The sequence below is a fragment of the Arachis stenosperma genome, chromosome 5 (assembly GCF_014773155.1).
Source record: "Arachis stenosperma cultivar V10309 chromosome 5, arast.V10309.gnm1.PFL2, whole genome shotgun sequence".
Classification (NCBI taxonomy): domain Eukaryota; kingdom Viridiplantae; phylum Streptophyta; class Magnoliopsida; order Fabales; family Fabaceae; genus Arachis; species Arachis stenosperma.
The window spans coordinates 123,415,813-123,430,754 of record NC_080381.1 but is presented as its reverse complement, the minus strand read 5'-3'; the positions used below and the strand labels follow the sequence as shown (position 1 = coordinate 123,430,754).

The 14,942-nt window shown below is 28.2% G+C and overlaps 1 protein-coding gene across 1 annotated transcript; it reads right to left on the bottom strand.

The window, feature by feature from the left end:
- Positions 1-4,081: 4,081 nt before the first annotated feature.
- Positions 4,082-6,446, bottom strand: LOC130979854 (NDR1/HIN1-like protein 1). The gene is made up of 3 exons (XM_057903399.1): positions 5,746-6,446; positions 4,779-4,964; positions 4,082-4,672 (listed from the first exon to the last, which is right to left on the bottom strand). The coding sequence occupies exons 1-3, from the start codon at positions 6,244-6,246 to the stop codon at positions 4,394-4,396; spliced, it is 966 nt and encodes a 321-aa protein (XP_057759382.1). The 5' UTR covers positions 6,247-6,446; the 3' UTR covers positions 4,082-4,393.
- Between the last annotated feature and the right edge of the window lie 8,496 nt (positions 6,447-14,942).

Genomic DNA, 14,942 nt, shown 5'->3' with positions numbered 1-14,942 from the left:
GAAAAAAAAAATCTAATAATAAATACGGTGGTTCAAATATTCGAACAAAATACTGCAACAATTTTTTATCACCCGGCTTGACCCATGTTGGAAATCCATCTTTGTAACTTGGCTCTTGATGAGATTCACCATTTTTGCACATTAGAGATAGAAATTGAAAAGTATAAGTGGATAATGAGAATACTAAACAACGTTAATAAATATATCGGATGTTCAATTTAATAGGTATGTAAATAATTATATTCATTATTTTTAATTGGATAGTTATTTCTTTTCATTCGATTTACTTATAGACCGTTAATAATGGCTGAAAGTTTGATTCAATAGGTGTGTATATGGTTATTAAAGTTTAGGAAGTAACTTGGGTGGAGTGTTTTTTTAAGTTGAGTCAATTTTACAGTTCATTGTTCACATTGTTTATAAAAGTCATTATCTACCTAACAAAATTGGATAAAAATTGAAATAGAAAAAGATGAATTAAAATTAAAAATAAAAATAAAAGAGTTGAATTAAAATTGAATATAAGCAGGATTATTTTATTTTTTATTTAATTAATTTTTTAATACAATAAAAAATAGATTCTTCAATCTAATTTGTGCAAACTATAATTTAAGAATTGAATTAAAAGATATCACTCAATTTTTTATCCAATTTTTCAATGTAAGAGAAGAATTCATTTAACTTCATTTGTTTGCACATAAATTTATCTAGAAACTATAAAAAAAGATGTTTACACCTCTAATAAATTTTATGATGATTACAATAATTTAAGAGATATTTATAATTTTTTATTAGATTAAAATAAAAAAATTTAAACCTACAAATATATAATTTAATTTAATAACTAAATAAATAAATTAAATTAAATTGAATATTTTAAAAATATAAATTAATAACTTTTAAATAATACTTAAATTTTTTATATTACGTAATATTTGAAGCACCTATCAACTAAGATTACTTTAAAAAATAATTATGATTTAAGCCCCACTTTTTAATCGATAATCGCAAATATTCACATGAATTATAATAATTTTTTTAGCCAAACTTTTCTCCCCTCCACTCTTAACTCTCAAGAATACTATGAAGCTTCCTGGCAACTGGCAAGAGTCTCAACGTGTATCTGCGTGGATGGAATTGCTAAGAGAATACAAAACAAACCCAAAGGCACCTAAGTAAATACCGAATGGAATAATCAGTTTATAATTTTGACAAAATATTGATTAATTTTGTGTACAACAACAACCATGGAAGAAAAATTTACCCACCATTTATTTAAGAATGGTATGATCCTAGCATTGCCCCTCTTGCATTAGCAACAAAAATTCCTTTGTATCCCCTAGGATTATATATGTAAGTGAGCAAGGAAAACAACAATAAACCGCAATCAAACACTTTTCTTGAGGTCGGATACATAATTGTTTGATATGCCCAACAATCAATTTAATCTGAAAAATTAAGATCTATATAAATATATATATGTTGGTGGGTCCCAACCTCAAGTGGGACCCACAACTTGTCTAAAAAGAAATAAAGAAAGAAAGAAAGTGGCTATCGCCGCCACGAGGAAAAGAGAGAGAGAGAGATTCAAGGCTTCATTCATTTTTTGAACGGAAGAAAAGAAGCAGTAGGGTTTAGCGAAAAGAGCATTGTCAATTTTGACATTGACTTGGTAAATTTGTTTTATTTTTTATGAAAATTTAGTATGTTATTTCTGATGTAAAGATGAATATTAAGATATAATTTGTTAATTGTATTATTTTTTTGTCTAATTTAAAATATTTATTTTTGTAAAAGATTTATGTTAATTCTATTAGTTTTGGTGATATATTTTGTTGATTATTCAGATATTCTAATGTCACTAAAAAAACTGTTTATATATCTATTATTCTAATAATAAAAAATTTTTTTAGATTAAATTTCGTAGATTTTTTGTCTCTCTTTTAAAAGTTTTTTCACATTAAAATTTTGATGTCATAATATTTTTTTAATCACAACCCAGGTTCTTGTTTAAACCTTTTTGTTAAGTTTCCCCAACAATATAGAATAAATCTTAATAGTTAATTCGTTTTTTTTTTTCTGTACATGACTACTTGTCAATTCATTCTCAACAGAATAAGACCTATGTTATTATATTTTATTAAGATCATGTAGCAGCAGTAAAATTCGGACTAGGAGTGTAGGAGATAGATAGAACAGCGCCCACAGTCCTCACAAGTTTTCTGCTTTTGTTAATAATGAGTTTAGTTAATAGAAATTTATTTAGGTGGTTCATATTTTTTAATTTTTGTCTTATATTTAAACTAGTATTAATTAATAACTTTTTATATTAAAAGTATTGCTCTTTAATATGTTCTAATTAAAATTTTACGCATTCGGCAACCAAAAAAACATATAGGCATTTAATAAACTCTCGTTAAACTCATGTAGTCATGTATTCTCTTGGTAACATAAATATATTTCATCTTCGTAATATTAAATATTAATCACTAATTCCGTACTAATTATACTTTCAGCCAATTAACGACCGTTTCTTGTCATCGGCTAATTGGCGAATTTTATTAAGTCATTTTTCGATTATAAAACGGGGCCCAGCCGTTATGTCCAAATTTTTTTATAGTAAAATCTCCATACGCTTAACTCTAATTATTATGAAAAGGGGCCCAGCCGTTATGTTTTTTTTTTTTATAGTAAAATCGGCACACGCTTAACTCTAATTTTATTTAGATTTTCTTTTTGTTCTTAGAAAAAATATATTTTCACTTTATTCTCTAGATGTCTCTGGATGTTTCTCTTGGAGCGTGAGGACCTGAGGCCCTTTTCCTCACAAAATCACCGCTCATGAATCATGATGTGGCAGTCAAGTGGTATCTAACCAAAAAGACGTTAACCCCTTCCTCACGGCAGAACCCTAGTAGACTAGTTATGACCTCCAATTGTGCAACTTAAAAATAATTCACACACACATACACAGGGCCAGAGCCGTGTGTAAGGTTAGGGAGTTAGGTTTGGACTTTGGAGTTACAAATTGGTCTCCACCTTTTTTTGTTGATTGTTTTGGGCTATTAAATAACATAAACTCCAACTACCAGCCAGGGAGGCAGGAATTTTGGATTGGGCTCCGATATTCCGTTTCTCTGGTCTGACAATTTTAGGTGATGCTGACTCTCCGAATACTTCAGTCCAGATCAGAAATTCAGAATATAATACAAGTTTTCCACTTTGTATGGACAGGGACAATAATTACGGGTCCCCATGACAAAAAAAGGCTTGCCCTATGCCCTTTACCAAAATTTCTTCATATTTATCATAACAATCCGAAGAAAATTGGGTTATAATGAAGGCCAATTTTTTGGTGCAGGCTATTTTTGTGTCTAATTTATCTAACTCTTTAAGTTAAGTTTTTAATATTTAAAATTATTTATTTTTATATTATTTAAATTAAATATTGACTTTAACTAATTTAGGTATCAAAGTTTAGGTAGCATGATGTTAAGATAAATTTTAAGACATTTAACATATTTGTACAGTATTTTAGAGTGTTTAAAAATGTTCTAGATGATTTTAGAACACTCTAAAATATTCTTAAAAGACTCTAGAAGGTAATAAACTATTCTAAAAGAATATAAATATATGTAGAAATATAAAGAGTAGTATATAATAATCTAAAAGTATTTAAAAAAATATGGTAAGTTAAATATTTATAATGGAATTTCTAGACACTCGATTTGGATTAAGGAGGTGGATATTATAAATAAGAGTTGATAATTAGAATTTAAATGAATCATTTATAACAAACACTTGAATAATAAAATATTTTTTCTACAAATTTTTTTTTTCTCTTGTGTTCTTAACTTGAGAAATTGAGTAAGTAAAAGTGCTGACATGATAATGTTGGAATATATCCATGTCCAAAACCGTGACAATAATCATCACTTATAATGAAAGGGAAAATTGTCATTGCATTATTGCTTGCTTTTGCCCGGTAACGTGTTGATACTTAAAAAGACTTGTAGAATGTTTGGAATGGCAAATAATTAAAGTCGATGAATTGGAGAACAAAATTATTCCAAGTTTATAGCATTATTTCCAGAATATCTGAGCCAGATGGCAAAACCAACCAATATCAATAGCAGAAATTACGTTTAAAAAAAATAATCCAAAAATGATACTTCTTAAACTTTGCAACTAGTATGAAAATTTTAGGCCTTGATTATTCTAGAAAAATCACCATTTTTTCACAGATTTCTACTACAAGCTACTTGAACTCAATAAGCCTTAACCAGGCAAGCACAATTTGTAACTTTTCACACGTCTAGTTATCGGATGGAAAACTCAAGCCATCTGAAACACAAGGAGCCAGTTATTGTTGCTGTTGCTGGATCAAAACCTCTCATGAGTATGAACATGCATTCTCTTTAAGTATGAAAGGTTTGCTGCTTTCAGAATCAAGAACAACCGAGCAAGAAATCTGTTGTCTATGCTTAGATTTCACCAACTTCCCAACAACATTCCCTTTTGATTTAACCTCAAAGACAAGCCGCATTGGTATTTTTCGGTCAACAGCTGAATCGGATAAGCTTGCCCCAGCTCCATATAGAGGAACCTTGTCTCCTTTCATATTCATATACACCGTCCGCCGACTCTTTCTCTGCTGGTAGTATTTCTTCAACTGCAGCAAGATACAGGTGAATATGGAATTAACATCTAAAAATGTTGGTCAACGATAACATAACATATCCTTCTATGTCGAAGATTAGTGTTAAAAGGGTTCTTACCTCTCCAGTTGCAACTGAAATCTCAGAATACATGAGGTTTGCTGACTTGGAACTAACATGAATGCCGAAAAACGTTGCAGGGTTATGCACTGTCATTTTGAATGAACAATTTACTGTTAGCATCTTGGTCAGGACTCCTGTGAGGTCTGCTCCTCCTCCAATGTTGAAGTTATGTACTATCAAACTCTGGCAGAATTGAATGAAAAGAAAAAGAGATGAATATTGAAAGCATGGTAGTAGACACCTATTCTTGTAACAAAAATGGGACTTTCAAACTTCACATGGCACAGGATTACAATAACCAACATGCAAGAAAATCCTTATTGTAATCATCATTAGTGAGTGAAACAATCTTTGTCCTATCTAATCAAAATGTGCAGAGTGCATAAACAGAGGACATAGACCCAATCTAAAAAGTTTATACACCGTTCTATAATTTATTTTTATTTTAATTTTGATAATAGTTGCCTAACATGACCTTAACTATATATCATGCTCCTCAGCTCAAATCACAGCACACAAGAACAGCTAAATCTATGTGGACTTACAATCTCAAATTCATTACAATTATTTACTGCTAACCATATAAAAAATTAAATAAAAACTACTATTATATACCATCAAAGAATTCACCATTTCATTTATTTCAGAGTCTAAGATTCAATTTGCTACTTCAAAAAGAAATGCAATAAGTCCTTCGGAGATTCTTTACATGTTATAAAATGACCATCAATTTGAACACACAACCATATCCATGGAACTAAATCAATGTTTATTTTAAACACTGAAAGACCAAATTGATGTTATAATCTTTATATTAAACTCTGACAAACCGAAATCATGTCCAAACTCTAGAAAAAGTACTAATGTGAATATTCACTCATTATTAATTAGAAAAATGACACAAGTGGCAATTTCTTAAATTAAAAAAATCAATCTGTCCCAACACAACAATAATTTAATGTACCTTAACAATGATCTTTGGTTTATAAGGTCTGCTAGCACCCCAAATGATCAAACAGAAAACACTGAAGATCACAACAAATCCAACCACAGCAAAGAACACCTGAGTCCTCCTAGCAAGCCCTTCATTCCCGCTGTGGAAATCACCATAATACCCTTCGTCTTCAATCACCTTGCCCTCAGGCCACCCTTTATTATAGCCACTTCCACGTTTCCTGTTCCATCGCCTCCCCCAAGAAGAGTTGTAAGAGCCAGAAACCCTGCTTGCAGAGGATTCCCTGGAATGGTGGCCATAGGAGTGGTGTGAAGGTGAATCAGTGGGACTGTTATATGCTGGCGTTGTGGCATGGTTGGTTGAAGATTTGTCACCATCGTCGTGTGAGTCCCTTGAAGGACTCTGAACGTAGTAAACGGCACGTTTTGGTGATCTTGGCGTTGATGGGTCGTAGCTTGTTACATCGGAATCGGTGTTGGCGTGCATATGGTTGCTGTTGGAGCGAATCATGTTGTTGAAACTGGAATTCAGCAGAAGAAGAAGACCCAGATGAGTAAATCCAGAAAGATGAAAACTTTAGTGGTGCCCAGATGAGAAAGATCGGAGCTTTAATTTTGGGATGCAGAATTTTGAGAAATTGTGAGAGTGGAGAGGGGAGAGGGGAGTGAGGAGGGTATTGAGATGAGTGAGAGAGTGAAAAACGGAAAAAGACGGTTTTTTAGGTGTGAGCGTGGAAATAAGTGTGAAGAGTGAAGTGAGAGTGAGTGATAACGATGGTGAGAAGAAAAGTAATGAGAAGTGAGAAGGACAGAGTCACAGAGAGTTAGATATTTAGTTGGTGATTTACAGTTTAGGGAGAGTGTAATCTACCACTGTACCTTCCAAGTTCTAACCCAGGTTTCAGAATTCACTATTCAGATACACAAAATGTTACTTTTCTTCTTTTCTTTTTTTTCCCCTTCGTCTGGCAGAAATACAGAAAGAACATACACACAAATTTGTTTATTGGGAGAAATATTTATTAATGCTAAAAATTAATTACCATATATTTTTTAAGAGTTTAATTTGATATACTGATAATGTAATTAAATATGACATAATAGAATAATTAATGTCTTTTGTAAACACTAAATATTTTTTTATACCATGAGGAATTAATGATTGTTTTTTGTATTAATGTAATATAATTAATTTGGAAGTATATATTTGTGTTCATATTTGATTTGCAGTTATAGGAGTAAAAATAAAAGTTTATTGTTTTAGAAGACAAAATTATTTATATTTTTAATACTTTTTAAGAAAAATTCTTTATATTTTTAATATTTTTAAGAAAAAACAAAAAAAATTGTTTGTCTCATTAAATTTTTTTAACATATAGAATCCGCACATGTTAAAAATGGAAGTTTTGTATAAAAATTAAAAGATTTTGATATTTTTAATAGTGTTAAATGCTATGAAGTATAGACATTTTATTTAGTTGTCGTGTTTGCATGTTGAACATATTTTAGATATGACGCACAAAGACAATCGTTCGACAAGCGTGTCTCCTTTATCCAAATATGTCATATCCAAAAAATTAAAAAAATTGTTCGAACACGGCTCAGACACGGATGATTATGACTCCTTAAATGATAGAGGCATAGCCGATACAAAATTTTGGTGGCTAATTCATGGTGGTAAAAGCAAAATTTTTTCGACCAATTGCTCTTAGGCTATTAGGGTAACCATCTTCATCTTATTGTGAAAGGAATTGGAACACTTTTATCCATTCCCTAAAAAGAAACATGTTGAAGTTTAAACATGCAGAAAATTTAGTATTTGTGTACACTAATTTTCGTCTTCTTTCAAGAAAAATTTCACAATACAATAAAGGAAAAACTATGATGTGAGATATTGCTAGAGATGCTTTTTCACCAATTGATGAGAAAAATGGTGTTTTTGAAGTTGTTTACCTTTTTCCTGATAAACAGAAGTTGAAAAGAGTTAATACTCAAAATCGTCCCTAAAAGATATTCCGATCTCCATTTTGGTTCTCGAAAGATAAAGTTAATCGAAATCGTCCCCGAAAGATACACAACTTGGTCACGTTAGTCTTTCCGTCAGTTGGATGATGACGTGGTGATTGATGCCACGTGTCACGAGATGATTGGTTGACGTGTCATGTCAGTGACACGTGGCACGCCACGTGTCAAGTCAGTGATGCCACGTGTCACTTGACATGTAAAAAAATTATTTTTAATCAAAATATTCCTTGAAAGTTCAGACATAAGTCATTTTCATTCCTAAAATTTAAAAAAAAAATCAAATTAGTCCTTATATAATTTTTTTTAACTTTTTCTTGATAATATTAAATTTGAAATATTTTTTGATACTATTAATTTTAATAGAAATGTAATTGACAAACAAAAAATTAGTAATCGTATCTTTTCTTCTTAAAAATTTTGTCAATAAAATTATCTCTCTCCTTTAAGTCTTCTCAAAATCTCTCTTATTCTTTTCTATTTTAAAACCTTTTTTTTACATTATCACATTTTGCTAGAATATATATATACTTAAAATTGAAATGTATGTATTTGTTAACCTAAACAAAATTATATGCTCAAAATCAAAATTTATGTATTAAAAAAAATTATATAATCTATCTCAAACATATAAAACACACAAAAATTTATATAATTTATCATATGAAACATATGAAACACACATATAATCCATGGTCGGGTTTAGGGTGTACCCGCCCCATATATATATATATATATATATATATATATATATATATATATATATATATATATATATATATATATATATATAACACTTTTTAGGAATTAGGATTTGCTTCACATCATAGATTCAGTGATTCACAGCTTCATTTCATACTTTATAGCCATGTAAGAGAAATTCAGTCATCCTCACCCAAAGTCTTCTTCTTCTCGCCTTCTTCACAAAAAATCTCATAGCTCCGGTCATCATTGTTGCTAAGCCCATCACCGCCTACCTCTTCACAGCTCTCATCTTCCTTCACAGCTCATGTCGCCATTGCTGCTTATCCTATTACCGTCGTTGTTGAGGCTATCGCCACCTTTCTCCTGCCGAGTCCCTTTTTTCTAGGTAAATTTCTCTCTCTTCTTTTCTCTCTCTCTTTGAGTCTATTAAGTTCTTCTCTTCGCTATGAGCCCAGACGTTACCGTTGCAGTTTCATCTGAGTCTGTCACCGAATAAAATAAAATTTTGATTCAAGTTGAACCAGTTAAAAATAGGCATACATGAGATCATTTTTGCATATAATTTCTAAATTTTCTCATCCAAATTTGATTTATGTGGTTGAGTATTTTAGTATGGCGATCATCGTAGTTTCGTTGTGACACTAATGTAATACAAGTTGTAGTAATTTCATAACTAATATATGAGACAGGCCAAATTATTAAAGTAATCAGGGAAATAACATTCAGATGTGCGCATAAAATTTATAAGATGTGATTATTTCAGAAAAATATATATGTATAACCCAAGTGGAAGATTGTTAGAAAATTATTATTTCTTAAAATATTTATGGGTAATACATATATTAATTATAATCGTAAATTAAGTAGTTTCACATTAAATGACTTATATAACGTTGATCTCATTTATTGTCATAAATATTGAATTAAATAAGTCATTATTATTTTTTATTTGGATAAATGAGATTAAAACCATAGATACTATTTTATTTGAGTTTTACGATTTAATGAGTATCACACTCAAATATAAATAATGACTTTAAGATTTTAGTCTCCAATACATCAAACTCATCTCCGTAGCTCTTTTTCCATAGTGGAGTTGTAATTAGACCCTATCAGGATACAGAAGGTTTTGGTTAACGAAGATCAAAGAACCACAAGAGCCAAGCTCTCTGATCTCAATCATGCTCTCGAATGAAGGGACGCTTCCGCGCTCTCAGTTATATTTTTTAATGATTTAACATAGATGATCTTGAGGTTGAAAAATTCTAAAATTTTCAGATAAAATAGAGATTTAATTACTTTGTTGGTCTCTATAATTTTACGAAATTTTCAATTAGGTCCCTATACTTTTTTTTCTTTTAATTGGGTCCCTACACCAATTTTTTTTTCAATTAGGTCCCTCTTAGTAGTAATTGGCTTAATTATATAGGGACTCAACTAAAAAAAAATTAGTGCAGGGACTCAAATAAAAGGAAAAAAAAGTATAGGGACTCAATTGAAAAAAAAATTGGTATAGGGACCCAATTAAAGGGAAAAAAGTATAGGGACCAACAGAATAATTAAACTTAAAATAGAATTTTTATTCAATCAAATGATGATCAAATTAAATTATATTAATATCATCATTCGATGATAAAAAATGCTAAAAAATAAATAAATAATATTTTAAGAGTATAAAAATATTAAATTATTATTTCAATTTACTTTTTTTAATCAACGACAATAAATATCTTGAATTAATTAAAATTTTACAAAAAAATATATACCTAAAATTATTTTATTTCTTCAAAAATCTTTTGAACATACAATGTTTCAATAAGAAGTTGACTATTGAAAATTGAATATAATATTTTTAAATTCATATTTTCAATAAAAAATGTACTTAGTTCTATCTATCTTTAATAATTCTATATTCACTATTACTTATCTATCTAAATAATTATAACATTGATAGAATATTATTTTTAGATGAAAAAAATTAAAATATATTTATTCTATTTCAAAAATTAATATTCATATTTAACTTATGATTTCAAACAAATATGACAAAAAATATTATATTTTTTAGTTAAAAAATAAAATATATATAAATATATTTTTGTGCTTTAGCTTTAGATTTTTTTAAAAAAATTTGGCAAGTTAATAGAATCAACTCATATTTCTATAACATATATAAGAATGTATATTACACATAAATAAAAAATATTAGGTGTAATAAGAACAAATACATAAATTGAAGTAAAATTTAGAAAAATAAAAATTAATGAAATATTGAGGGGAAAAATATAAATAGAAGAGAAACAAAATTATTAGACGGAAAATAAATAATTTAATAAATTTTATGTGTATATAAAAGAGGAATAAAAAGAAGATATACAGTACCTTATTTAATTTAGCAAGATTTATGGGAATAAATATATAAATTAAAAAAATAAAAATAATAATAATAAAAACTAAATATCTGAATTAATTTCAAAATAAAAAGTAATAAAATAATAATAATCTATCATAATCTTAGTCTTTTAATATAATTAATTAATAATAATATAATTAGTCTACCATAATCTTAATTTAAATTTTTAATTTAATTAGAATATAATTAATTCTAATTAAGTTATCAAATAAATTGAATATAAATATATCTAATATAATTGTATAAAAAAATAGTAAATTTTCTATAACTAAATATATATATATATATTGGGAATAAAATGTCACTTTAAAATGAGATTTTTATGATTAATGACATATAAATATTAAAATTATATTAATGCATTAATTGAAATACATTATTAAAATAAAAAATTGCAAGAATTAAAATAACTGAAATTTATAAACTTTAATTAGTTAAATTAACATAAAATAAAAAAAATTATTAATTAGATTAAATAAATTAAAAAATATTATTGAGCAAAGAAAATATCACAATAATTATATTACTAATTAAAAAAATCAATTCAATTCATTCAAATTTTTATTTAAAATAGACAATTAAAGATCACCAATAAATAAAAATAAATGAGATATAATAAATAATAATTTTGATAGAATAAATAATTAAATTAAATTATTATATACAATTTTTTTACCTTATTATAATTTAAGTTAACGTAAAAAACTAATTTTAAATAGCCCTAATTTATATTTTATAACATAATTAAAGCACAATTCATATTTTTTTATTTTGTGATTAATCAATATTTTTAAAATTTTTTTTGTTAAGTCTTCTGTATTTTATAATTGATAAATTTTTTCTACAAAATACAAATTTGTGATGAATTATTACAATCATAATTAAATAAAAAATTAATAAAAAATTATAAAAAAATCAAATAAAAGATAAAAAATAAAGTAAAAAATTATTTTAAAACTAAAAATTTGTCAATTGTGCTAGAAATTCTAAAAATTTGTATCTTATTATATAATTAATTTTGTTACTAACTTCAACTTCATTATTCCCTTTGTATCCAAAAAAATATATAATGTCACACTTATTTCAAAAAAGATGAAACTTTTCAAATATACGGTATAATATATAATTTAAGAATAATAAGATAAAAAATATCTAGAATTTTATAATAGTATTTGAAATTTTTAATGACGATAATAAAAAGAGTTTAAATCTACAAAATGAATTCAATAGTTACCTTTTGCATATCTCATTTCAATTTGAATTTTGAAATTTAATTTGTATCTTCTTTTTTTTAATATAAATTATTTTTGACAAAAAAATGGAAAAAAAAATTATTAGACCAAAAAAATATTCTATCAAAGAATTATTAGAAGGAGATTTATAATTAGAGAAGAAAATAATAAAAGTATTAATAATAATAAAGAAAAAGAAATGAAGTTCATATTAAAGAATGTCAGAAAAGAAATAATAAAGTTCGTATTAATAATAATAATGCTGAATAATGATGTTGCTGCTTTAGCCTTCTAGCCTCTGTCTTTGGCCATCATTTTTTCCTTTCTTTGTTTTTTTATTTAAATTATCAAGTAATAAAAAAAATAAAAAACAATTCAAGAAAACAAAATCAGTAGAATCAATAGTAACTATACAAAACAAAATACATAGGAGAAAAATAAACTATTATATGATAGAATTAACATGAGTATATTTCATTATTAAATAAACAAAGTTAATGCAAAATAAAATTACATGTAAAGAGAAAAAAAAAGAGGTAAAATATCTAAAATGATAAAAAAAATTATTTTTACAATTTTATTCTATCATGTTTATATATATCTAGAAGACTATAAAATAATGAACTTCTAACTAAATTAAATTGTATTTATTATTCTTAGAAAGGGTAAGAGAGAGTAGTAGAGAAAAGGTTTGTTTGTATTTAAGTTGTGTAGAATGATACCATATAAAAGGGGATTTATAGGTGTTAAGAGAATCAAAATAATAAAGACGTCATATCCTATAATAAATAGTCCGATATGTTAAATAATGCTAATTAATCTAATTGATCCTAATTATACTCTAACATCCCTCCTTAAATAAAAAATGCATAAACTAATAGAATGGGTGTAGACAGAATTGCCTGAAGAAAGTACAGACAAAACTGTTGGAAGGAAGTGCAGACGGAACGGCCGGAAGCAAGTGCAGACGAAACTGCCACAAAAAAACGCAGATGGAACTGCCACAAGGAAATGCAGACGGAACTGTTGGAAGGAAATGTAAACAAATTTGGCAAAAAAAAAGCGCAGACGGAACTGCCGCAATAGTGGCTAACTGCCGAAAAACTGCTGAAAAGATGGCGAACTACCGGAAAACTGTTGAAAAGTGACAAAGTGTGAAGAGATGACAAACTATAGTAAGGTGACGAAAAACATATGGTTTCTCCATGAGAATAAGTAAGTAGTGAATGAGCTAATCGGTGAGGTCAGAAAAATATCAAAGCATTGACAAAAGAGAAGAAAAAAATGGTATGAAAGAAAAGTATGGTGATTTCACCAGAAGAAAATCAACTTATCCTTCTCAAGAAGGATACCATGGTTCTAATACCATGTTAGAAAAGGGAAGAGAGAACAATAGAAAAAATATTTGTGAGTATTCAAGTTGTGTAGAATGATACAATATAGAATGATATTTATATGTGATAAGAGAATCAAAATAATAAACACGTAATATCTTATAATACATATTCAGATATGTTGAATAATGTTAATTTATCTAGTTGATTCTAATTATACTCTAATAATTATATTCAATTAATTGATATACATAATACTAAATTGTGTGATACTTAAATATCTAATCAAATCAATTAATTGATATAATTAAGCCATCGTAATGAATTATATTTAATGAGTTAAAAGAAATAAATTAAAAATACTCTTAGAAGCATATCACGTCAGCTTTATCATTAAGTTAAAAAACTTGAATTTTATATAATACAATAGATAAAGTGTTAAAGATTTATTCCACATATTATACTGTAGTAATTTATTAATTAGTGACAAATTTTAAAATTTAAATCTAATTTGTGATAAATTAATTTTTGGTATACAAGACTAAAAAATTCTGTGAGAATAAAAAATGTAATAAACTATAGGGAAGCAATCAATGGATTTGAAACGAGTTAATAGTCAACATCGTCTCTGAAAGATACCCCGATCTCTATTTTTATCCCCGAAAGATAAATTTAATCAAAATCGTTCTCAAAAGATTTAAAATTAATCACGTTAGTCCCTCCATCTATTTTGTCACTAACAACATTAATGTTGCTGACGTGGCACGTTAATATTTTTTGTCTTTTTGGTCATGGGCTGTTAAGCCCAAAAAACAAAAACAGAAACAGAACCCTAACTACCCAAAACCCGACCCACCCGTACCCGCCCCGAAAATCCCTCCTCAACTCATCTGAATAACTTCGAGCCTCCATTCCTGTCCCGCTGCAACACAACCCCCGCAATGGTGGTTCTTCAAGCTTCACACTGCGTACCGTCTCCATAACCACCGCCGTCGTTGCCGGATGTTGCAGAGATACCACGCCTTGCCTGAACGCCAACCTCCACCACCTATCAAGTGTCTTAGATCCCCTTCTCTACAGCTGCTGCCACCACCGCATCAAAGGTATAGTGCTCGCTTTCTACCCCCAATCCAATTCGTTGTCCTGTCGCTTTTAGCGAAAATTTTGGACTTGGGAGTTTGCTTTCAAAATTACAACTTTGTTGCCGTTTGTGTGCTTCCTCACATTGATGTAGTTCTTTATGGTTTTATTCGCATAAAACATCTGCAGTGTAGGGTATTGTTGTAGTTGATAACTTGTTGTAGTGTAGATTGTATCGTTTTTTCTTTGGTTTGTTGATTTTGAAGACTATGAAGAGGCAGAAAACTGAACCTTCCATTTCGAAGAGGTTTTCTTTGAGCCGCTGTTGTTGGTGGCTCAGAAGGTTCAGAGTTGAGCAAGCCTTTTGTTAGTTTTGTTTATCGAGATTCACTTTACCGGAGGCTAGAGGATAGCACGGAGA